The 26,896-nt window shown below is 38.8% G+C and overlaps 2 protein-coding genes across 5 annotated transcripts in view; one reads left to right on the top strand and one right to left on the bottom strand.

Moving 5' to 3' along the window:
- Positions 1–6,541, top strand: part of B3GALT1 (beta-1,3-galactosyltransferase 1) — a 175,695-nt gene extending 169,154 nt beyond the window's left edge. The window contains exon 4 of the mRNA XM_088519491.1: positions 4,806–6,541. Within this exon, the coding sequence (XP_088375617.1) occupies positions 5,035–6,015 (981 nt within the window). The 5' untranslated portion in view covers positions 4,806–5,034 and the 3' untranslated portion in view covers positions 6,016–6,541. The remainder of the gene's footprint in view (positions 1–4,805) is intronic.
- A 19,310-nt stretch (positions 6,542–25,851) lies between these two features.
- The window catches only part of STK39 (serine/threonine kinase 39), an 84,917-nt gene continuing 83,872 nt past the window's right edge, over positions 25,852–26,896 (bottom strand). For all 4 annotated transcript variants that reach the window (XM_088519483.1, XM_088519481.1, XM_088519480.1 and 1 more), the window contains one exon: positions 25,852–26,371. In XM_088519483.1, the coding sequence (XP_088375609.1) occupies positions 26,297–26,371 (75 nt within the window). In that variant the 3' untranslated portion in view covers positions 25,852–26,296. The remainder of the gene's footprint in view (positions 26,372–26,896) is intronic.

The following is a 26,896-nucleotide window of genomic DNA, read 5'->3' as shown; positions in this document are numbered from 1 at the left end:
GGCTGTGGCTATGGTAACCCAAAGGGAAATATGTTACTTGCAATGGTTTATAACCATAGTGAGATGCAATTTGCACTTTACTGCTGAAACAGGCCATGATTGATGTAATCACATACAACCCATCACAACATGAAGTCACAAAGTGTTTTTTAAAATCATTTTGGAAAAGCATTCATGAGGAAAAAATGCACAGATTGACACTTGACATCTCTCAGGCAACTTAAAAAAAAAGAAAAAGAAAAAGATTTCTGCTTAAAATGATTCTGCTTGTTCAGTCTGTATTCTTCATTGCTTTCCTCTTCCCTTTACTTAATGCTCTAATATCTGCTTAAAAGGCATGCTACTAATGTCAACAGCAAAACTCCCATTAACACCAGCATTTCCTGGCTTCAGATAAAGCACTTGCCATCAGCACTATAACAAACAGAACTGCTAGCTGGTACCTCCCAAGTTATTAGTTTGAGACAAGCAAATCTAGCTATTTGCCATTCTACATAAAATATCTGCCGAAGCACTGTCAGTTTATTAAAACTTCAGAATTCACCCATTGTACGGCCAGTCCTCAGGGTTTGGCCTCTTCTTTCGTTTCTCACCTCCAATCAGCTGCATGATATCACACCTGGACACTCTGCAGAAGATTATTTGAACAAAGAATCATTATGACCAAGAGAGAAGAGGAAGAAAAAAAAAAAAGGCAAAAGACCATGATGAACAGAAACAGAACTTCTGTAATTGCAAATTAAGACATGTCAGATAGAATTAAAAGTCACTTGAGTTTCTTATCAATACCAAATTCTAAGAAATCTTACTAGCAAGCCAACTTTGAATGCCTTACTTGCACAAAACACGCCAACTCCTACTTTCAGTGTCCAGTTTTGGACAAGCTTGTATTTTTGACCATCACCACTTGCCCTCCATCCCCAGCACAGAGCAGTTCAGTACTGGTTTTATTTGGAGTCGGGTATTATTAGGAAGGTAATGGAGTTACAGGAAATCTCATGTCATATCCAGTGCAGTCCTTACTCCTGAGCATAAGAAAAAGCAGCTATTGTGCAAATACTTGCTTTTACATTCAGCTACTGCCTTGGGCAAAATCCATCATCAATATTTCTGTGAATAAGAATGATTCTACACATATCTGCCTATCTTAAATTGTGTATCTTACAATGCTTGCCATCTCTTGTTAATTCACGTATGCCGTTTGTCCAGAATTTCCTCAAGAAATTACTATGAAAAGATCCAGCTAAGACCATAACAGTTTCCCCAAACTTCTTTGTAGATGTGTTCTTGCTCTTTGGATAATTACTATCTCAACAAGATTTGACAATAAGCATAGACTTTATTTGGGTAATTTAAGGACTTCATAAATGGTGAAGCGGTTTTAGTGTCTTGGTTCACTTACAAGTGAAAGCCATGAACACAGAAAACTCTTACTAAGCTCAATTTTATTCCTGTCTGAAAATTGCCCATAAAGAGTTAGCAGGATTCTCAAAGATGCTCATGAGCTGCAGGGCCTGCCTGGCCACGAGCAGCTCCTCGAGGGCCGGCTACGAGCACTCACGAGCGCGTGCAGGTCAGCTCCCAGCCAGGCTCCTTCCACCTGCGTGACCAGTCTGTCCCACACAGCATGCGCTGCGCAGAGCTCCAGGAGGCACACAGCTCTGGGGCACAACGTGGCAGCATTATGTGAAATATTTGCACAAATATTGAAAGGCCAAACAAATTGAAGCGACATACCTACGCTTCTCAATTCCCTCCCATTCTGAGTCTGTAAGGAGTGAGACATCAGTCTTGGAGGGGCCAGCAGGCACTGAACTGGGGTGGCAGAGCAAGACTCCCCTCCGCCACTGCAAGCTGTCTTCCGTGGTTCCACCATTTGCAATTTTGTTTGCTTTGCTTTCTGCCAACTCTGCTTTTGGTCTATAGACCAAAAAATCTTTTGAAGAAGAAATACAAACTTTAATCTTCCACATCACAGCAGAATGAGAAGAGCAGAGCTATTTCTGCTGTTTTGTGATGAACCAAATTTTTCTCTAGATAAAAAATAGAGGAACTTTAAAAAAACAAACAAACAAAACCCCTTACTTTAGGACACAAAAATTTGAGGTCCAGTCTAAGAATTATTCATTCTGGACAAACAGCATCTGCAGATTTAATAACAGACCAAAAAATCCCTTCCAGTCATGTGGAATCTCTTATCTAAATGGGTGAAGGCCTGTGCTGTTTCTAATCCTTTTGGAGCACAAAACATCACACATCACAGCCATGATGTACCATGTAACATTACACAGCCACATAATTTTGAAGCCTGTAAGATGCACTGGTTACAATTTTCCTTTCCCTTGCGCATCTGCACAGTATGTATGGTAACTAAGGCACCTACCTCTAGTAAGGAAAAGATGCAGAAAAACATAAAAGCAATATGGTTTCCTAGACTAGTTTATTATATGGCAGATATTAGCAGCATAAAGGTTTTACAAATACTTCAGTCCATTAAATACATTGATCTACACAGCTCACACTCTAACACGTGACTGAGAAATTTCATTACCACAGCCTTCCAGGCATATTGTTTTTGCTACTCTATGACATTTCACACACACTTTTTTCCCTGCTGCAGTTTCCAGTATCAGAGTTTCACAATGCAGTCAGGAGAAAAAACAACAACAGAAAACCAACCCTCACCAGGTCAAGGATTTTTGCTTGGCCTTTTTCAGGATTCTGTGTTCTAGTGAATGTAAGTGACCATTACAACAACAGGATGTATTAGTTCTCCAAACATTACAGTAACATTCATAAATATGCTATAAATAATGAATATTACATATATATATAACATATATATAAGCAACCATAAATATGCATAAAACATAAGAATCCTCATAGAAACATAAAAATCATAAATATATATAAATTCAGAAAATCATGACTACATTTATTTATAAGGCTATATGTATGTATACTCAACACTGCTTTAAAGCCTTGTGGGGCAAATAAATGTTGCACTTAAAATACTGCCCCAAATGTGCAGTATTACTGATTAAGTGAGAAAAGATCACCTGTCTGTCCCAAGCCCCAGAGCAAGCAACAAACCAGCCCCCTGTCTTTATGGCATTAATTTCCCCGGACTATAGTGCAAAACCCAGTGGAATTGGTAAGCTCTGAAACAAGCCACAACCTAAGGTTTCCTGATTCGAGGGTGGGGAGGGGGAGAGCAGTACATGGCTCTTGACTGTCACATAGCTAAAAGTGGATGAGCGGTGACCAGCAGGACAGTGCTAGGCGCAGGGACAGGAGTGGTCTCGTGGGAGGTTATGCTGCCTGCCTGTACTTAGCAAAGCTTAGATTGTTTCACTGCTGTCTTCACACTTCAGTGTGAAATCCTGACATTTGCTAACAGCCATTTAGCTTTGGTAACTTGCTGGGGGCAGGGGGGCTCTATTTGGACAAAACTTCGCACAAGATCACCTGGCTGGAGGCTTCCTGCTTCTCCAGGGCTGGCCTCTCACCTGTAGTACAGAGAGGGAGAAGGGACCATTTAAATGCAATGCCGTGGAGACACAAGCTCCTTAAAAAGCACTTTGACTTAATCCAAACACGTCAGAGTGGCGTGGAAACTTAAAAAGGACATTTCTAAGCCAAGGTTAAAATTTTTATCTGAAACCAATAGTTTTTGTAGGAACCAAAGTAAATATTAAATATTTCAAAGACTCTTTTGTAAAGCTTTTCCGTTACACACCTCTACCATCCTTCAGCTCTGAAGCCATGAAACAGGAAAAATCCATGGATTTGGAGCCCTATAGACAAGCACTCTTAAGCTGCTGGTGTCAGCACTGACCCTGCAGGTTTCATGTGGCTGATCTTGTTTCTATGAAACAGGGAAAAAGAGCAGCCTTTGCAGGGAGGCTTTACCCCCGAGGTAACGCAGGGCTGCAACAGCCTGGGGGTGAAGGGAGCTAAAAAGCAGCCTGCTGCAGCAGGCAGCACCCTAACGCAGCAGGCAGCAAAGGCTGCTGCGGGCACCTTGCTTCAGTACATACACACCAGGCGGGACAGTGAGCTGATTAATAGATTACCTTGTCTCACATGGCACACAGATGAAGTATTTTTTTTGTCCATGAAAAACAAAGCCTGGTTTGGGGGAAGAGCAGAAGGAAGATAGCAACAAAAATTAAATTGTATCAATTTATTTCTAGACATTTATGGATTCTACTTGGATTCCGATTTTACATGGGTAAGACAATATTTACCAAGTATTTTCTCTACCAAAGTTATATTTAAAAATCAGTATTTAAAAAACAGTTATTTCCAGAATATGTTACTGTTAGCTAGGCAGACATTGTAAAATTCCTGTTTGGTCTAGATGATGTTAGATATTCACGTGCATACTACCCAACGAATTTACTAGTCCCAAAATAAATCACATTCTTTTCCACTCTAAGTAATTTAAAAAGGATATTTTGAAAGATTACAAAAGTCAAAAGAAACAAAAAGATTTGAGAATCAAGAAAACAGTTAAGAACCTAACAGAGGGCTTTGAGGAAGGTAACTGAAAAGCCAACATGCTGTGCATACTTAAGTCTTTACTAGCTACAACAACTTAACAATCGCAGAAGCATTCCTTCAGTTGCAATGCTGTATTCTAGTACAGTATCTTGTATTGCGGTAGCTCATGAGAAATAAAAGCTATCTGGGAAAAGCATTAATAGATGTAGCTTATTAAAGGCCAATCACACTTAAGCTCATCTCTCTTGCCCCAAGCTTTTACGGTCTAGCAATGGAAATTTTTTGTTCGTATTTTTCAGAAGTAACAGAGAATTCCAAGAAATGGAAGCTGCTGCTAGTAAAAGAAGAACAGCAGAGCATCACCAGGGTTAATAGCACCTGTTTGAGATCCATGAATGATTACAGAGCTACTTTTCTGTATCGAACTTTCACGTTTCCTCACTAATATGCTGCCTCCCTGGGCCGCAGGCTCAGTGCTGCTAAGAAGGCTCCTTGTCCTGCACGCTGCCTAGGGGAGCCACAGCAACGATGGCGTCAAAGGTTTCCTGCTTGTATGTTCTGACAGTTGTTTGCTGGGCAAGTGCTCTCTGGTACTTAAGCATAACTCGTCCTACTTCTTCCTACACTGGCCACAGACAGTTCAATAGCATATCAATAGCCAGAAAAAACGTCTCCTTTGGCAATATAAGAACTCGACCTATTAATCCACATTCATTTGACTTTCTTATCAATGAACCCGATAAATGTGAGAAGAGTGTCCCTTTCTTGGTCATTCTTATCAGCACAACTCATAAAGAATTTGATGCAAGACAAGCAATTCGAGAAACATGGGGAGATGAGAACAACTTCAAAGGAATTAAAATTGCCACGCTATTTCTGCTCGGAAAAAATGCAGATCCTGTGCTAAATCAAATGGTAGAGCAAGAAAGCCAAATTTTTCATGACATTATCGTGGAGGATTTTATTGACTCTTATCATAATCTCACTCTGAAAACTTTAATGGGGATGAGATGGGTAGCAACATTTTGTTCAAAAGCAAAATATGTTATGAAGACAGACAGTGATATTTTTGTAAACATGGATAATCTTATCTACAAGCTGCTCAAACCCAACACCAAGCCAAGGAGAAGGTACTTCACCGGTTATGTTATAAATGGAGGACCAATAAGAGATGTTCGCAGTAAATGGTACATGCCCAGAGATTTGTATCCTGATAGCAATTACCCACCCTTCTGTTCAGGCACCGGCTACATTTTTTCAGCTGATGTAGCAGAATTAATTTACAAAACCTCCCTTCACACCAGACTTCTTCATCTTGAAGATGTGTATGTAGGACTCTGCCTCCGGAAGCTTGGCATTCACCCCTTCCAGAACAGTGGCTTCAATCACTGGAAGATGGCCTACAGCTTGTGTAGGTATCGCAGAGTGATTACAGTGCATCAGATAACGCCAGAAGAAATGCACAGAATTTGGAATGACATGTCAAGCAAGAAACATCTTAGATGCTAAGATTTTTACAGCTGTAAATACCTTTTTTGGTTTTGCTTTAGTTTGATTATTTTTTGACGGAAAGTGATCTGCTGATTTACAAGTTAAATCTTGAGCTACTACCTGTCAGAAGGTTTTGAACAACTGATTTCTCATTCTTTTTCTGACTACTGGTTTACAGACTTCAAGCTCTTTTCATAAGAACATTTACACCTGTCAAAAGGGTCCAGAGTCAAAGCATAGATTTTGTATAATATCACACACACCAGCTCCTGCATCTGTATGTACAAGAACAGTAATAAACTGTCCTGAGCTACTTAACACTTCATGTCCTACCCTCTGAGATAAGACTTAGGCCCTAAGAAATGAAGAAATAAAACTATACTTTTATCCCTTTTTGACACCCTACAATCATCCTCTTCTGGAGCTTTATTAATAATTTATGTGAAATAATTTTGCCCTGACCTCATACACCCATCCTGGCAAGGATATTTTAGAATACAGTACGTCCAAAACAGCCTACTGATGGTTCAATAGCAGAATTTAGACAAGTAAGAATATCAAAGAACCAGAGACCCCAGAAACAAGCCCACACTGAAGAATGTTTATTTCCCCCAAACCGCCAATACTTCTGAATTACTTTGGAAAATATTCTATTTTGTCCCACTGTTAGCCCAAAGTTGCCACTAAAACAGCCCATACAGTTTTAAAATGAAATATAATCTGTGGGTAAAATATGAGTCATATGAGATGTGTGAAACAAACTATCTTAAATATACACTATAAAAGCATTACTATATTTTAACTTTTAATTTAAAATTGCAACACTTGTCGTAAGTACTGGCGTACATGGAAAAACCCACAGTACTTTGATAACATTATTATGTTATCATAATTACGTTATGGAGACTCATTTTTAGGAAGCTAAAATTAATAGCCACGCACAGCAATATAAACACACAGCATATCAATAACAAGCAGCATATTCCTTCAATATGAGTCAGCATACTATTTACCTGAAAAACACAACACACAACAACTTTTCTTTAGGATAAGCTCTATTTTTTGCTACTGTGCATATGTAAATGAGATTACTCCAGATTTTTAACGGTGCAGAAGAGCAGAATTTTGTCCAATAAAGGAAAGCAATCAATTTTCCATCAACAGGGTGACATATAGACTTCTGTAACATTTTTGTACAACTTTCACAGCAAAGTAGAGCTTTTAAGAATCACTTATAGCCTTTGTCACAGCTTTGTTTGCAGCTCCCAGGTCGCTATCAAGGAATTAAAAAGTCACTGAGGTCCAACTCAAGAAAACATCAAAACTCCAGAGATCCCTAAAGCATGTGATAATAAATCCAAGTACACAAGATTTTATTCAAGTTTCAAAGTGTGCTTACATGTCTTGAGTACAAATGAAAATGTGATGAAAATTATTTTCTGGAAAATTCTTTGGTAAGTGAAAACCATCTCTATTCAGGATAATTTCCTAGCAAAGAACTGAAACGTGACAGTGTTCTGCAGACAACTTGGGATGAAGAATTCACAGACAAACCACAGCGATACAAAATTCACCAAACACTTTACTAGCTGCAGATCACTCACAACGTCCACAGTACACACAAATGTCTCCTTCACTTCAGCTGGAGTTTATGTGTAAAGTATGAAAAGCTGGTAAGACTGTATATCATTCAGGATGTCTATAGAGTTGTTAGAATTTAATGAAAACTCTGAACTGATTTTCCTTTTTCTATTATTTGATATCATACCATAGGTGTACATAGCACTTCACAACAGCAAGAGATGAATCAAGATGCTACCCCAAAAGGTTTGCAGTTTCCTGGCAAACTGTTAGCCTTATTCACAAATGCAGTACTATTGTTTTGAAAAGAACTACTTGTAAATAAGGTAAAGAGTATTTGGCATTCAAGCCACAAACAGTAGAAGTCTTAGACTTAAAGACCTATTTCAGATCTAAAGGTGAAGCTACACAGTAGCTAGCCTAGAAGTTACTGCTAATCAGCAGGAGTTTATACAAATAACAATCAGAGATTTTACATAAAAATACTGCATCTCTTACAGTATAATGAAGATTTATCCTTCCCCGTTGACCTAGTTCTCATTAAAGTTGCTCTTGCTTCCTGTCAAACTCAGAACTCCAGCAAAACAAGGTCCAATTAACTGCACATATAAATTTATGTATATGATATATATTATAAATATATATATACATACACATACATCAGGTGAAATTCAGCCTTCCATACCCAGGCCACCGTACATGCAGTTTATGAAGTGAAACTAGGGTGGAATTCTTCCCCACCCCATAGGTAAGTCACATTAAACAGATGCAGTCCTACCATGGACCTGCTCTGTAGTAACTTCAAACAAGAGACTGCAATCACTTCTGCTGTCCCTCCACACTGTGCAGGGACACTGTTCAGGGTTTCTGAATCCACACCTGAACGGATGTGGTGATCTTACTTTCCTCATCGACACTTCTGTGGCCTTTAGTTAGAAACTAAGAGGACAGTAAGGCTCCCAATCCCGGTCCCTCAGGGCTCAAGTGGTACCACAGCCTTGAATTTCCCCTAGTATGAGGAGATTGCATTAATGAACGGAAGGTACATCTTGAAAATATTATCTGAAAAAATGTATTTCCTGTCAGTTATAAATAGGTAGATTGTCAACACAAATGTAAATGTTCATCTTGGAACATATGTATATATATTTCCAAGGCATTTTCTTCTGTATTCAGCTGTATATATGTGTAGAGTCTGCTTGTCACGTAGTATTTTGTTATGCATGGAGCTGAGTTAGACATTATATTTGTCCAGTGTTTCAAGAGCCTTAAGCATGTGTGCCCTAACTTTTGAATGTACAAGACTTTTTTTTTTTTAAATGTCAAGTGAATTTAAAAAACAAAACCACAACAATGAAAGCCTAATTTTCTACTTTATTATTTTTCTGAATCTATTACTTAACTAGCTTGTTACAAATATAAAACAGATTTATTATTTTCCCTTCACTCAAAAATTTCAGTATTGCAACTTAGAGTTAGAAAGGGAGCAATACATCTCACAGGGACTGCTTACAGGCCCTTTCACTCAGTGTGTGTGCCATGCTTGGTACTGTTCAGTAAGAACAGTGTTTGTATTGGGCTTCCTTTAATCAGAAGGAATACTTGTGTTATTTAAAGGTCATTTGGTTTCATTGTGCATGGGGCAAATGACTTGGTTAAGATGTGCTGGCTTTTCATCACTTCCAACAAAATGTGAATATAACTGAATCTCAAAGTGTACATGAACAAAAGCACACAGAACTGTGAAGCTACGGGGGGAAAATCCCTCCTTTTTGGAGGATTTTTTTCACAATAGCATTTTTTTGCTAAATCTTTGGAAATATTTAAACAGAAGACTCAAGAATCATTTTCCATCTTTCTTAATAAGGTTGAGTACCAATTTTTATTTTTAGGGGGATTTTTTTGTTTTTATAACATAGGTGGCAATGGCAATTTGTAAATGAAGAGTGTAATTAACTAGAAAAACTTGTTGACAGTAACCAAACTCTAGGTGTATCATTATATGACTGGCTGTACTTATGTATTTATTTGTCTAAATTGTATATATTGTTTTATCTATAGTGTCTGTAGAAGTGCATTCTTTTAGATTAAAGTATTATTTACAGTTTTGTGGGATTGCCAGCAAAGCTGCTAATCAAGATACTATTTTTTGTATCAATGTTAAATAATAAAAAAGAATGAAATCAAATGAAAAACTGAAGGTGTCATGTACAGTTTTATTCACCTCTAGAAATGTAAATGGAAAGCATGATACCAATGAATAGGATCATTTGTCACAGGGAAGAGTATTGTCCTGTAAAAGCAGATTTTTTTTTTAATCGCTGGCAAAAAATAAAGAAGAAAATATTGTATCTATTCATTATTTGTGTAATAGTTTAATCAACCTGATGCTCACTTCATTTGGCTCCCAATACTTAATCTCAAGTAGTGATGGCAATACCTAGCAAGTTAAGAGATGGGTTTATCACACTGCTTTGGCAGCCGCGGCCAGTGACAGAGAAGTTGAGCAGTTCTAGTAAAATGATTGCTGCTCTACAGTACTTCACATGTGTGCCTGAAGCCAGCCAAATGCTACACCTGGAAAGAAAAGGAAAAACTGCAAATGCCCCAACACTGCATCTCAGTGAAAACCTTGCTCTGGGGCCTCCAGGTGACTGCCAGGGCATAGCCCTGGACAAGGGCACAGTCCCCTTGTTTTACCTGCCTGTTCCTCGGTCTCTTGCACGGTTGCCCGCTGACACAGCACCTTGCGCTTCTGAAAGCTCCAAAAAAGCACCAGGAAATAGAGGAGGTGATGTTTTGTCTTGAGGAAGCACAATCTCAATAATCCCAGATATGTGGTGATCTAATGTCATATTTGGCTCCTAGTATGAATATACTGAGAGCATACATTTTGTCAGGTGCAAAGACTTGGATAACCTTAAAGTTTTCAAATCAAAAGAAAATTGAAAATAAGGAAACAAAAACCCCAAACAAAGTCTCTCTTATTCTAAGCAAATACCCAGAATAATGCCTCTCTCTCCACTCTGCTCCTTGTAATTTCCTATTTAGAAATAAATATCTACCTCTCCCCACTGACTACTGGCTTTAGACCTCAGTAACCTGAGTTCATTCACAAAACTGAAGAGAGAATAAAACACCCAAGAGGATAAATACTGCTTTTGCAAACCGAAGTGTAATTTGCCTCGTGTCACTGGTCTCGGAGGCAGCTGAAGGCTGCTGCTGAGTCCTCGGGCACTCTGGAAGCATCTGCAGCAACACCACCGCCTTACCGGTTATAACGAGCTTGTTCAAAGCAACTAAGAGTTCCACATGCAGTAAAAGCCTCGGATCACTTTCAGACTTCTCTTGCCTTCGCCACAGCAGCCTGGGTCTAATGGTAACACTTACATGGTGTTTAATTAATACACAGCTTGGAGATATATGGATATTAGCACTAGTAGAGTGGATTTCATGTAGCTTGATTATCTTAATTACAAGCTTTCTATTTTCTCATTTACTTAATTGATTGTCATAGATTTCTAAGGAAATCTGCACTGCCCTAAGTGAAAACAGCACATCATTGGAAAAAAAAAATTCTTAACTGCTGAAGCTGGCTTATTGCAAAAGCACTGTGCCAGAAAAGATCTATACGACATGAAACACCGTATTCAGCAATATTTGCTTACCTTTCCCTTGTTAAAAACAAGAATTTATGAAATGGAAGAAGAGTCATCTGGAAAAAAAATAAATGTGTATGCCTTATTGACTCACCTGCACCCACAACAGTTATCCCAAGTACTTCCTCTGATGACATGCTAACACAGGAAAAAAGAACCATTTTGCTGCTAGGTCAATTCGTTATTGGTCCTACACTATACCTCTGCCTTACTAGAAAAAGCTAAGGAGAGCAAGAGGTGATTTATTCTTCACACAAGATTTATCCTGGAGTGCTTATTCTGCAAAGGCAGCGTTACATATCAAGTTCGGCTAAACTACGCATAATGGTTTTAAGATGCAGGCAATTTTTATTTGAGGAAAGCTGGTATCACAAGCTTGAGTTGTGCTAAGCAACACCAACCATATTTGCAGCTAAACTGCGACTATTGAGAATAGTTCCAGTCCCAAGGCCCCTTTGTCCCAAGGCCCCTTTTTCCTCGAAGAGTTCCCTTCCCTTGGGCCCATGTTCTGGCATGACCTCTTTCCTCTGTGACTGCTGGAGACAGCAGACCTCTCTCAGTCAGGCCCATCAGCAGAGGAACAGAAGCCAAGGGGAAGCAAAAAGCTCCCTACAGCATCACTGTGGAAGTGCTAGCATTCCCAGAGCACAAAATAAATTAGCATGACATCCACCCTCTTGGTAACAAGCACTGTGGTGACTACAATGAAAGAAGCCACAGCTAGAACCTAAACTTTTCCATCTGGATGGATTAACCATTGGGCTCAAGCGTATCATTGCATCAATTCATGCTTAGCGTAAGAGATTTATAGGAACATCTCAAAAGGAAAGCAGTGCAATCAAAGGATAGAAAGAGCAGAAGAGGATAAAACATTTCAAAACCTTTGATTATTTATTCAATTCCATAAATCCTCTTCAGAAAGATATTTCATCAGTTATCCAAGATATCCATCATCTATCAAATTTTATTCTCATGTGTATATTCAGACATAATGAAGTAAAACACTGGCCTCCATTATCTGCTATCCTACAGATTACCTTTGGATTGAGCTGCATGAAGCATATTCAGACTTGATTTAAATCACAATCCTATTCTCACCAGTTTTAGTGGGATTTATTTCTGTTTGTAATGGGCTGAATTTGATTCTAGTCTAACTTAGCTCTTACTCCCACTATCAGTGGGCTGGGGTATCATGAAGGTTTCTGGGTAAGAACACGGTGTATTTCAGGGGGCACTTCACTTGCAAGAAACTCTTACCAAAAGCAGGCAGGAAGATGAAGCAAGTAGCACTCTCTGATTTCCAATTAAACCTACTCCTAATGAAGAAACAGCAGAACACGAGATGTACGAGTTTGAAATCAGTGCAATGAAAGGTAGGTGGTGTACACCACTTCCTCAACAGAAGAGGGTTCTCTAGTGAGTTATCCATTGACCACCTGGCACACTGCCAGTTCAGAACGTTACATTCTGCTCAGAAAACCTCTTTGGCAGCATTAACACATACATGCCACTGGTGATGCAGGATCCCCATAAGGCCATATCTGTTTCTTGAAATCACTCATTTTTCAGTTCTTACTCTCCTTCTACTTCTGTAGTCTTTACAGTGGAGGAAAAAATGTAGTACGAAGATGTCTTTTCTAAAATTTACTCATGTGGAAAAATCCCAACAATATCTTTATTTTAGGATCATTTTCTTCTCCCCCCCTGCTTTTTTTTTTTCTTTTTCTCTCCTATTCATAAAAGGAAAGAATAGGAAAGTATGGATGGTCTTTTCAAGTTGGCTTCAGGCCTTGGCTGTTGTCCCTGCAGTTCTCTCCTATTCATCAAATGAGCCACTACACTTAACTCAGTGCAAACTCTTCTGGCTGTAACTTACTACTTCGAATCTCTACTCTCAATCTCCTGGCCTTTTTTTTGTACACTCAGCTAGCATTTAGTTTACTGTAGTTCTAGCATCCCAGTAGATCTTTTGCCAAGCTCACATTTCTTTACACTGTACATTACATGACCTGACCTGGACATGGACATGACCTGGACATGGACATGACCTGGACATGACCTGGACATTACAATTGGCCATTTTCACCCAGCAAATTTCAGTCATCAGCAAGTCCATCACCCGTGGCTTAGTCCTCAAGAGATTCTTCCTCCTTGACTATCTCATCTGCCTTCTGCCAGAAAGGCCTAAAAAGTCATCCTATTCTTTTCCCTTCATGACTGCTTACTTTTACATTATTAGTTTTAACAGAAATGAGATAACAGAGTTTGGTAGTCCCAGGTTAAACCCTGTGCCACATAGATGTCATATCTCAAATTTCTTCTACTTCCTTCCTTTCCCATCCCTTCCTCTATTTTTCTTTTTGATTCATACTCTCTCTCTCTTCAGCGTCAAGTCTATTCTGCTACACTTTTGATCTGTGCTGCTTTTATTTCCTTCATGCTTTCCACTCTTCTAATCTGTATTAAAACATCAGAGTGTTCTCCCATACAACATACCCATCCAGAATAGACACAAAAGAACACTGGCATTGGCTTTTACCAAGAGGATGGTTCCTACCTGAAGGATTTACAGTCTGCAACATCCAACACCTGGCAGAATAAATTCAGCAAGCTTCAGAGGACTAATGGCTCTACACATCATACAGCAGGGTATAAAATTACATCCTTCCTTTGTCACTGGCTGGTCTAGTTTTAGGTGACCTTGTCATACTCGGACATCCAACACTGATCCTGTTGCACATGCTCTTGCATGCAGGCTAAGCACAGTGGTACTTCTGTCCTTTCTGAGCTATTAATGACTGGCTTATTGAACTGGTTTTACCAGACAGGACAAGTTGTCTTACCGCATTTAAAACAGAAAACTTCTGCCAGCATCTGGAACAGACAGTAATCCCCACATGGATAGAGGAGCCAGAGTCACGGCAGGGGACAACATGAGAGACAACTAGGTGCATTGAAGCAACTGTGTTTTTGTTTGTTAACTTCCAACTTTGTCAAGTTTGAGCTGCTGGGCAAATTATGAAGTATTACCGTCTTTCCAAAGTACAGGGATGAGACTGACTTTGTACTTCCTAAGCACTATTCTATTCTAAGCAAGCATGGTATTTCTGTACATTGGATAACTGCTGAGCTAATGCCAAGGTTAATGATAGGCTGCTTTAATTGGTCAATAAAGGCCAATATTGTTTACTGTTTTGTTCCTCAGATTCAGCATTTCTATACATAGGGATAAAACTAATGGACTAAAACTAAATAACATATACCACATATAATTAAAATTACATATTTTTAATAGAAGCGCCTACATACAGTGCAAGTATGGCACATTTGCAGAAGTGCCAGTTATAGGAAGAATACACTTCAATTTGCATAATACTTCAATTAGCTGTTACTTCGGACAGATGGGTGAATCATGGAACATTTTCAACTGATTTAATTACTTGTAAAAGTATTGGTTTGTGTCAGTTAGGCAAAATAAATTACATAATGGCTTACAGATCCCTCTAAAGGGGCATTAGAGCATACTACAAAAAAGCTTATTTTATTTTATCTACAGGAAAACGAAGGGAGCATTGCAAATCAGAATTTAACAAAATAGTTATCTGGCTATTTGTTTTAGCCACACAAACAAAAGACACACAAATATGCAGCAACATCTGTCATGTTGCACATTTTCATCCTGGGTAGATGGTATGATTTTTGTTTGTGTATCAGAGGTAAACGAATTTCAGGAATGATGTACACAGCAAAACAAACCCATTCACACACTTTAAAGAATGCTTAGACCAAGTATATGCAAGGGATTAGCCTTACTTTCTCTCATAACGAAGCATCTACTGACTCACTGAGCTCCTACAGCCTCCTCCCTGGTGCTCGCTGCTTTGTAGCACAGCTATGCAGACACCTTGTAATGTCCTTTGTTACGTGTTGGAACAAAAGGATCCACTGCCAGACAAGGCATTTTACTCTGGAGAAAAAAACAAGTAGTCCTAACCCTCAAGTGTTGTTTTATTCACTTATACCTAGGCTGTAAGAAGGGTGAACCCTCATTAGGTAAGTTATTGTCTCATTTGTGAAGGATGAGCAGGACAATTTAGATGAAATTCTTTATTTTTTTGGTATTTTGAAATTGTGGTGCTAGCAGTATCCTGGAAAATAAGCGTACATTTTATATCTTCTAATACAAGAGAAATACCAAGTCAGAGGAGGATATTACGTTTTGTTTGAATCCTGGAACAGCCACATCGGTAAGTAAACTAAAATCCATATGCATTGTCAATACTATCACCTGTCCACATACTCCCTTTCCAGCTCCAACACTGATGTTCAGCCCAATTCCATTCTCTTCATTTCCATGCCCCTCATTTAATGCAATTGCATTTTATTAAAAAAGAAAATGGAAAAAAAAAAAGAGTGCACCTGGAAAGTTGATGTACAAAGTGACTGAAACATACACAAAATACAGACACGGAAGGGGAAACGTTGCTGTTCCTTGACATGTGCCGTGAGCATGAGTGACAGCTCCTGCAAGATTACAGTAAGCCAGGTGGCCTGTGGCAGGTTTTATTTTTACCAATAGTGCTATTGCTAAAGGCCTGGTGGGAAAGGATGAGAAGATAACGGCACTGCCAAGAGTTGAAGAACTTCTACTCAGGAGAAGGGAAGTAAGGAATTAGTCCCAAGGAAGCCCTTTCACAGATAACGATGGTCCAAAGAAAGGTCCAAGGCCAGGAAAGATACCCAATGGAAGAATGAAATAAACAGACCAAATAACCGGCTTGTTCAAAGGTAGGGAGCAATGAAAGAAGGAAGGAGGAACCAACAAGCTGGACCAAGAGAGCATTAAGCAGCCATGGGGAGACCACAAAGCAGAAAGACGAACAAGAGACTGGGGGGAGCAGAAGGATGTACCTTTTCTTCCTATTTTCCTCTCCTGCTCTCCTTCTCACAAATCTCTGCCAAAGACAAATTTAAGTGAATTTTAATGATTATAGATAGGTTGTTAGAAAAATATTTCCATTAAACATTTCTGCCTGAAATGCTTTTAATAAATATTTTCCTATCTCTCCCCCCCTCAAAAAAAAAAAAAATAGGCCTAATTTTTGATGAGTTATATCCCAAACATCATCTACTTTCAGGGAAAAATTATATGCAAATTTGTTTTTGGCTGATTGAATAAACTCACGAAGTTTTTCTAGGCTGCCTATCAACACCGACAGCTTACAGCAAATACCCTGTCAGAAAAGGGACTAAAGCTCTACAGCACTGGAAAGAAAATAAATGCCAGAGATTGAAAGTAATCATTACTTTAAAAAGGATAATATAGATTTTTAAAGGAATACTGGCCAACAGATTAATTGATCAAGATGCTAACAATAGTAACTGTTTATATGCTAAATCTAAATATAGCACTAACAAACAGAGAGAAACAAGGGGAGAGGAGGAAGGGAGTCATGTCCGTTAAGAAAGGGTGTGAATGAGATTATGAAGCTTGAAATTGCCAAGGAATCACAGCAGCCTAGATGACATAGCCCTCTTTCTAATCTGGGCATTCGATCATCTTCTGGAAAATAATAGAAACACGGGAAAGAGTCAGTGAAATTGTTCCAAGGAAGCCTTATACATAACTGCACAGAAAAACCTACGGTAGATCACAAAATTTTAAAACTAGGTTCCAGAAATTTTAATAGGAGTGACACAAGTAGCTTTGTCACCTTTTGCATTTCTTTAAAGCCTGTATCAAAGAGCTTTAGGAAAACATATTTGTGTTCGGATTCATGTACACCACTGTGTCCAATGCACAACTTTACCCTCAATTTGATGTAATACCAAGATGCACAGTATTTACTCTGAGCTACAATTCACAATGAGATAAGCAGCTTCATCTGTGGCATTTCAGCTGTCTGGAAGACATCCTCACATAACTGGCAACAGATTTATCTTAACGGTTTTTAAAGAACTATAAAAAGTGTAGTTCCACAAACAAATATGTTACAGTCCCCACAGAATGAAGAAATGCATCATTTTTGAGGGGTGCAGAGTAGCATGCAGTCTTCTTTCTGCAACTCATTCCTCTAACACTTTCCAATAAATTCAGTTTCAACTGTGCATTTAAGCCAAAGATATTTGATATACTAAATTTAAATTACAACATAGACAATTTAACTATAACCATGTGTTCCATTTCCTGAAGGTACTGCGTTATCATTAGAATTATTAAATCTCCCTTCAGTTTAAAACATATGCATGTTTTTTAGCCACCGTCCATCATTTCACTTTGAAAGAATATCCAAAACTGAAACTGTTTACTATTAAGTGGCGCACACGGAAAACTTATTTACAGCCTCACCTGGCAGAATATTAAAATAGAATTTATATAGGTACCATTTCGTATCTTGCTAAGTAAGAACATTTATATCCTTGTCCCTACATTTCGCAGTATCTGGGAGAAGAGCACATTATAAACAAATCATCTCTCTTTGTACTAACTCATTGTAAATCCAGACAGTAACATAGTTCAGTCCAAGAACAGATAGGCATAGACATGGCTCGGCGTGGCATCCAGGCAGGTGTGGAAGATGTCCAGAGAAGGAGACTTCACAACCAACCTGGGCAGCCTGTTCCAGGGTCTGTCATTCTCACAGGAAAGAAGTTCTTCCTCACATGGAACACAGGAACTTCCTGTGTTTTAATTTATCCCTAGGATCCCTTGTCCTGTCACTGGCCACCACCAATAAGAGTTTGGCCCCATCCTCTTTACATTCTCCCCTCAGGTATTTATCAAAATCCCCTCTTACTCTTCTCTTCTCCAGGCTAAACAGGCCCAGCTCGCTTAGTCTTTCCTCATACAATAGATTCTCCAGTCCCTTAATCATCTTCATGACTCTGCATTGGACCCTCTCTAGAAGTTCAATGTCCCTCTTGTAGTGGGGAGCCCAGAACTGCACACAATGCTCCAGGTGCCAGAAAACTACAAAGCATGAACTTACTGAGACACATGAATTACAGAGTATCAAGTTATAAATTATTTTTATGTTGTCTTGGTAGAAATTAGCATAAATACATAAAAATCCTGACAGATTTCAGGATCTCACGACCAACATGCAGAAGTTGCCACTCTTATTAGATTGGCAGCCTCCCCAGGACAGGTACAGATATATTAGCAAGATAGATACAGGGATATCAAATTACTGGTAGCCCTGAGGATGTCTGGCATATGCAGTAAAATACATCCTGTGACTTTTAATAAACAATCAAAAATTTATCTTAGGAGAAAGAACATTTTATGCCTCAGCTGCATTTGAGCACATACTACCTGCATGCTCCAATGCAGGGAAGTAAATCAAAACTTTGAAGATGCCAATTTTGCGGCCAGCAAGATGCCACCACTATTCTTTAACACTGCAACTATGCCTTTAACTCTGTTTTGCTTGTGAACAAAAAACACAAGTCAGTTTACTCTCTTGGACTGAAAATGAATTATTCATTCAGTTTGGTTTAATTTTTTGCATCCAACAGCTGTCTTCAATTTACATAGGGATCAAAATTGATTTGCCACAAGGTCACTGGAATGATCTTCCAAAAGGTATTTAAGGCTTTGGCTATCTTGGAAGGGGAAGAACACTAAGTTGACATTAGTACTGCTAACTCTTAGCATAAAACTCTTACATTTGCCTATATCCTCTAAATTGTTTTAGGTAATGTAACAACCTCACTCATTTATGAACAGAAACAACTACAGGCATACTTGCTACAAAACATTACCTGCAGTTATTGCAATAAATGAAAATGTTTGTCTATGAGAAAGATGCTACTTTACTATGCTGACAACCGAATATAATGATACAAAATGCGTGAAGGAGCATATAAGATTTTAAACTCATCTGCACATACTATCATCGAACACAGCAGACCTTGGAGATCCAGGCATTTGTAGTACTCATAAATCCAACAAACGCTACTATACATTTAAATATGCTGCAACAAGGTAGTTTTGAATACCTGCAGTAATTCTTATAACGCTAAACCATAGCTTAATAGCTTTTAACCAAGGGTCTGCTGTTACCCTTCTGAGTGCCATTTGGAAAAGAGTATCAAGCAAAGCACAAGTGCTCACCCTTTAAAGCTTCTGTGATTCATCAGGTTTATGGATGACTAGATTGTGCCCCATCCAACAGACAGATTTACAGGATTAGCAATGAACTTAATCTGAAACAACCAGAGAAGTCTTTCCTTCTGGTGTCATTTTTTGTCTGGATGGCTCTGCTATGCTATTACAAGTAGGAAAAGCTTTCACAAGCAGGGTGAAAGACTTCTGGGAGATTTCCATAATCACCTTCCATTCAAACCACATCTACTCTCTAATCATGATAGGATCCTTTTTCGTTTTATAACCCCAGGAACAAGCCAAGCAGCTCATAATCAACAAACAGAGATCAGAAATGAAATTTCAGTCCTATTGAAGCCACTAAAAAATATTATTAATTCAAAATTAATAGAGCTGAGATTTCAATAATGGTCCTTCTCTCTAGATTATCTATTCTTATTTAAGGTGTTTGGCTCCAGTGTCCTCCTATTCTTGCAATACAGTGTAAATGCTCCGGTGAAGTGAGTTTGTTCTAATCAGAGGGGCTCTAATATGAAAAAAAAGATACTGATGTCAACAGGACTCTTCAGTTTTCTGAGGTATTGTGGGTTGTTCCAGGTATAACAACTCTAATCATGTAAGAAATACATGTGTTTCTTACACTTTTCCTCAGTGTTAACCTTATGCAAACCCACAGTCATGACCAGAATTAAAACAATAAGTTTTTCTTTAATTTTGGAAGTGGCACATCTTACATTACACAACCTAGAAAACTGTCAAGTATGTTTATTGGTCTAAGTACAAAGTCCATTCTTTTACTGTATAAAGGAATAGAAAATAGTTACTTTTTCCATGAGACCAGTTATTGCTAAGTTTCTTCTCACACACTCATACAGTAAAAGGCACGTTCACTGTAAGACTGCTAAAGAGCACAACTTAGATTGTGACACACACGAGCTTTATCACCCAGGAACCCTGTACCACTTAGGTCAGGCAGAAAGCACTGTTCAACAGGGACAAATTCAACTCCAGGAGAACTTGGTAGAAGGTAAGATATTGTCATCCAAACCTGGTCAGCAGTAATTCCTCTCTCATTTCTGTAGAAGTTGACCATTTGATTTTATACTCCATTCTTTAATTTGTTCATTACTGGTTAATAATACAAACAGAATGCAGGACATTATCAAAAGCTATTCAGCTGTCAAAAGAAAACACACAGAACAACCAAACTTTCAGCAACCTTAATATTGACAGGCTACAGTTGAAATAATAATGATAGAGTTCTTAGGTGCCTCAAACATCTTTGATGCACTGGAGAAGATGGTAACCCTCAGAGACCTGAAGAGCTTTTCTGGTAACAGCTTTCAAAAACTTCCCTTGCCCTTTACATCATGCAACAGTACAGATAGAGACTCTCACATCCAAGTACATCAGCCTCAGCTTTTTTTTTTTTTTTTTTTTTTAAATGCCAGAACATGTCAGAAAAAAAATTCTAAGCTTTGAAACCACAGAGGTGCCTTACAGAGGCACACGAATTTAGCATTACAGAGTATGTTTCCCAGCTCCCATGAAAGCTTTGCAGTAGAGAAATAATTTATTTTTATCTATTTTGCATCTTAAATGCTTCTGAGTAGCGCAGAATCCACTATTCCAAGCCACTGGGCACACACTGGTACTTTAGGTTGACTATAATTGCTGCTGGAAGGAAGCTACAAGCACTATCTTTATATGAAAAAAAAAAACAGTTAAATTATCAATAATAAACTTAAGATCCTTTACAATTGGAAAAGCTGTACTTTAGGTATCCTCAAAAGGAACAAAAATGAATCTATAAGGTCTAGTAAGAATGCTGCAATGTCTGTAATGAAATCAAACACACAGTAAATACAACAAAACTAGAAAAGATAACCTAAGATAAAGCTAAAGACTTCTAGTACTCCTGTGCTGCACTAGTAGCACTTCTCCCCAATGAATATAAATTATTACATAGATGAAAAAGAACCAAATGACAGACTACCATATTTGAAGGATATGCACTTTTTTAATAACTCATAAAATTTGTACCTACAGAAGGAAAAAAGGAGGTAAGAAATCTATTTCCACTCCAGTCCTATTTCTTGTAAGTGTTCCTCTAAATAAACACATCTAGCTACCTAAATGATTTCCTACACCCTACTGAGACAATAAGTACAGCCGCTCTATTCACACTTAAAATTAGATGCAAAATATTCATGTCCTGAGAAAGACAAAACTGATGCAGCAAAAATTAAATTAAATGCTTCTGCTTCTGTCCATACACTCTAAGCCCCTGTAACTAAGTGTTGATTGACCTGCCCATAGTTGGAACATTATTGAGAAGCAAAGAACTTCCCAACTACCGAGTTCAGCTCAACATCTCGGTTTATGACAACTATGCAAACAGCTTGACAAGCACCAACCTAATGACCATAAAGCAGCTATAAAACTGCTATTTTACATGCATGGTAACATTAGGCTTATTCATAGTGAGAAAATGAATTACTAAAATGTCACAATGCTCAACTATTATGTCTCGATATTTAATCATTTGGCCCATTGTGTAACAAAAAGCAAGTAAAACAGATTTTGTCAGAGCTTTCATGATTTGAGCAAATCCAGCTGCTCTATCAGCTCATTAGTAGGGCATGCAGAGGAAACTTGAAGATGTAGGTTCCTGCTGCTTTCCCAACTTGGCATTTTCAAGTAATTAGCATTCTTAGTGCATGTACACACATGCCTACATTGCAAGAGAAAGGCTGCCCACCTGATTCAGTGAAAACACCCAGAACAATTGACAGAATAAAGTTATTTTGCGATTAATCTACACAAAACAGTATCAACTGTTAATCGTTATCAACAAGGTTTCATTTTCTGCTGCTCTGAATCATAGAATGCTTAAGGTTGGAAGGGACCTCTAGAGGTTATCTCATCGGACCTCCCTGTACACACAGGGTCATCTAGAGCACATGGCACAGGACTGCGTCCAAGCGGGTTTTGAAGATCTCCAGAGAAGGAGACTCCACAACCTCTCTTGGCAACCTGTGCCAAAAACACTAGAGGGGTGATTAAGAAAAAAAAAAAAAAAAAAAAAAAAAAGCATCCTCTGCTCTCTGCTAAACAAAATCTGCATTTTCAATGTACTCAATTAGCAGTGTTTTAGGTCTGTGTCAGACTCATCATCACAGCTAACCGATTCAGGCACAGGCCTATCTCAGCAACATCATTATGTGGAGGTAGGTAGCAAAAAGGAAAACAAATCTCTGATTAGGAAAAGCTTCAGGGGAAGCACACAATTTGCAAGCTACATTCTGTTTTCTCCCTCATAGGGAAACAGCGGTGTTCAAAAATATCTGAAGCAGTAGCACATGATGAGATTCTATAGCAATGCTTTGCAAGCCCCCAAATTAATGATTTTACATCACATAAAGCTGAGAAGGTCTTGATCTCAAAGGGAACGTGGAAAATTCAGCAGTGTTATCTATGTGGCATCTTCCTATTCCAACCCCAATCCTAAGCTCAAGCCCCAAGCACAAAGCAGAAGTGTGCTCTGCAGACAGCTCTTTACAGGAAATAACAGTAACATTTGGAATAGTATTTCTAGGACTCAGAAATAATTATCATTAGCTATAGTTAGTTGCATTACGGCTTGAATGTAATTCTCTGGACATGCGGGTGAAATGTGTTGCACTGAGGTCAGCACAAGGAAAGACACATTATATCTTACTATTTGCTTTGCATGAAAAGCATATATTGCTGGAAACTGGGAGGTAGCTTTCTTGGTCTAGTGCCCATGCTGGAATTTCAGAAGATAAAAGGCTGAAAATATCACTTCTGCCCCCCTCCTTTATACACACACACACCAGTTATTCTCCAGACCTGGTTTTATGAAATGTTATATATTTATATTAGACCTTTTTAATACATAGAAGTCATGATCAACTACAGCGATTTATTTCTCCTCATTTTTCAGTTTTCATCCCAATCAACAAAGCAGAGCAACTTCCAAAACACTCAGGCAGAAAGCAGTGAAATGTCTGGCTCCACAGAGCCTGCAAATGCCTGTTGCAAGCAGCAGCATACAACCATTGCTGCACAGACTGTGGAACTGATTAAGCTCCATTTGCCTGGCCTCAGAAACAGCTGTGTAGTAAGCAGCTCACCTGCTCCAAATTTCAACCAGTTAACTAAGACACATCTTTCTTAAAGAGCTGCAGGTGCTCTATCCACCATCAGACACAACCCACTGCCCATCAACACCTTTGTAAGGTACACCATTGCTTTGGAGCAATTCTCATGGTACTAATGAGAAAGTGTACCCACCTCTTATATCCTCTTCCTAAGAAGATGATCAACTCAATAGTTGCCATTTTTTTCCTTTGTTATTCTACAGAGAATGTGAATAGTGTATTAAAGAAGCAAACTCCTACTAGATTTGATGTATATTTCTATTTTTACTCATCACTCGCACACTTCTTTCTTTTACAACTTACCATGTATTTTTTTTTTTTTATTTTCTTCATCTGTCCGTAAAAAGTTGGGAGCAGAATTTACTTCATGAATTTCATATTAATAGGCTATAAAGCTTTAATTACACCTTTTAGCTCAGACCATTTTCCTTCTAAAGTCATCTCCCTCGCATAGGATTTATTTCTAACATCTTAGTGGCAGCAGAAAAACAAGGTTAAAAACAACCCACAACCTCGCAGCACCCACACAGCTGTGATTCAGAACTCTGCTGCATGAATTTGCTGTCTCAATGAACCAAGGAAAATCAGTGAAGCATTTTCATATTTCTGCATCAAACTAGAAGAGAACAACAGCTGCTATAGTTGCACTGTGGCACAGTACTGTTCACTGCTTCAATTAAAGTTTAGATTCTTTATTATCCAGACACACAGAAGGCCCCCCAAAGCTGCACAGGAGCTCATCTTGAACCTAATTCTTTGTGTCCTTTTCAGCAATCCAACCCAAATGTATAACTCACCATTGATAACAGCAGGTTGCCAACCATTTCACTAGAAGATTGAGGTTTATGGTATCTTTTTATTAACTCACCGGAATTGCCAATGCACAAGGAAACCTGCTGCTTCACAACCTGCTCCCCGTCTCAGCCAGGTACCCGGCAAGGCCCAGGAGCAGCCGCCGCACTTACCAGCGCCCACACGGCTCCTCGGGCGGACGAGGCACGCGGCGCCCGCGGCGCCGGATCGCGCCGAAAGGGCCGGGGCGGGGCCTCGCGCCTGCGCGCGCTCACCCCGGGGCACCAACGGCCGCCCGGGAGCCGTTACTGCCCCCGCCCCAAAGCGACGGCCGTCACCTGGCCGGGCACAGGGTAATCCCTTCAGGTACAGACACCTGTGCGGGGCTGAGGCTCCTACACAGCTCACCGGAGTGCGAGTGGTACAGGAAACACTCTTCGGGGAGCCCGCAAACAGTCACCTCTCTCCACTCCAGACGACTTGGTCCTCTTAGCTGGTGCCATTTTTACCAAACTAAAGCAAGGCAGCACGCATTTGTAACACCGCTCCAGCACGCATGCAGAACATGGAAATTCAGAATACAAATCTGGTTGTGCAATACACGTTTATTTTTATTTTTATGTTTTAACCTTTGCAGTCATCTTGGAATAATTGTTATGTAAACAATAGAATGGAATGAAATTACATTGAGTTGTATGCAAATGGCTCTAGAACACCTCAACAATTATGACAAGGCATTATAAATAACTTCTCATAATAATATATATTTGCCGTTTTCAGTACATTAAAGAGCTGCCCTTTACTAGGATTAGCTAGGAAGTAGCTTAAGTTGTAACATCCTAGGAATAGGTCTCCAAATTTGAGAATCCTTCTAAAGCTTGCACCTACGTCACAGGTTAAGCGCAAGACTATTTGGGTCAGAAGTGGTTTCTTTGTTACAGAGTTTTACTTGATCATTGCACAAAGCCCTATTATTTTCACTTCACCTTGGTATTTTGCAGAATTTCAAGTAAAGCTTCAGTTCTGTTCAAGTTTTATCACACCAGTATGAAATCTGTTTCTATCCCTTCAGGATAGATCAAATCAGAGATGGGCACAGTAAGCAGGCTACCTTAAGGACAACATTTTATAGCAGTTCTAGCTCATAGACTCCCCAATAAAGCATAGTTTACCTCAAAATTGTCAAACATTTTTACTTCTGTATATCCTCTCCTTATTCTGATAGCTATATAATCCCATATATATGGTACATCTAGAAAATGGAGAATATTCTGGATTTAAGCAGCCTCAGGCACATTCTTGGAAACATTAATGTATGCAAGGCACCTCCCACACCCTTGACAATCAGTTTGTGGATTGTTTTTAAGACACACACCCAGTGACAGCTTGCTAACACCTAGTTAACTAATTAAAAAAAAAAAGTAGTTTACCAAATATATCAAGGATATACCTGAATTTTTTTTTTTTAAATAATGGGAGATCAATTGCAAATAGCACATAATCAAGTTAAATCATTTTAAGATATGTAATGCATAAATATATGAAAAATAAAATTCACAGTTTTAAAACTAGAATTCAAGTTTGGCTAATAATTAACTTTTGTATTTATGGTAATTTCTAAATACAACAGAACAGAGGCAGTATGATCAACCACAAGTACAGGTAAAATTGTGTCACTCAAAGTTTATGAAAGAAGTAAGCTTGATAGAAAATTCCTTTTGTAACCAATAAATACAGCCACCTGAGTGCTTTTCCACAGGCTTCTCGCTTAGGGGGAATCCAAATCAACTGCTAAGAGACATTTAGTAGCATTTTGAATGTTAGCAGCAGTGGTATAGCTGTGGGCTTTGCTTTTTCTGACTTTGTGAATTGCTAGAGAATGAAGCAGAACTCAGTATGTGGTGCTTAATTTTCCTTTGCATCTAAGCTGGCCTCTTCGCAATCTCACAATTCAGCTCGGGGTCAAGGGACAGACATCAGCTGACACTTAACTGAGCAAACCCAATCAGCTTCACTTCATCAGGAATCTCCGAGCCATCACAGCCAGAGGCCTGCAAGTACAAACAGAAACATTTAGTGCATCATGTTAAAAAGGAGGATTTGACAGCCAGGCTATAAATTCTCCCCACATTGCCTGGTTAAAAAACAGTTTAGTTGAAGGAGGACTTTTAAAAAAGCCCGAAACAAAAATGCTGTTTTCACTTGTGAAGAGTGACTAACCCAACATGTACAGATTCTGGCTTCTAACTACTGTGCAGACACCAAATGTGTGCAAAGGTTCATAATACAATTGTCAAGTCTGTTGATCCATCCACTGAATCTTTGAGATTGAAGCAGTCTGTAAAGAGTAAACAATAATATTTGCAAAAGGATGCCTTCTCTTTGACAGTATCATTTAATACTTCAGATTGTGTAGCTGCAATTCTTTAATGAAGTCTGCCGCAGTACAAACTGGCACAATTTGTACTGTGTTCAGTTGTCACATTTGTCACAAATAACAGGAAGAATATAAACACTTTGCTTGGTACTGAACTGTTGCTCTAGATATGCTCTAATAAATGTAGCCTTCTATAGGC

Source organism: Tinamus guttatus, unplaced genomic scaffold, assembly GCF_059628265.1.
Source record: "Tinamus guttatus ecotype Peru unplaced genomic scaffold, ASM5962826v1 Tinamus_guttatus_pri_ptg000060l, whole genome shotgun sequence".
In the NCBI taxonomy this organism is placed as follows: Eukaryota; Metazoa; Chordata; class Aves; order Tinamiformes; family Tinamidae; genus Tinamus; species Tinamus guttatus.
Note: the sequence above shows the minus strand (reverse complement) of the source record. Positions and strands in the feature narration are given on the sequence as shown.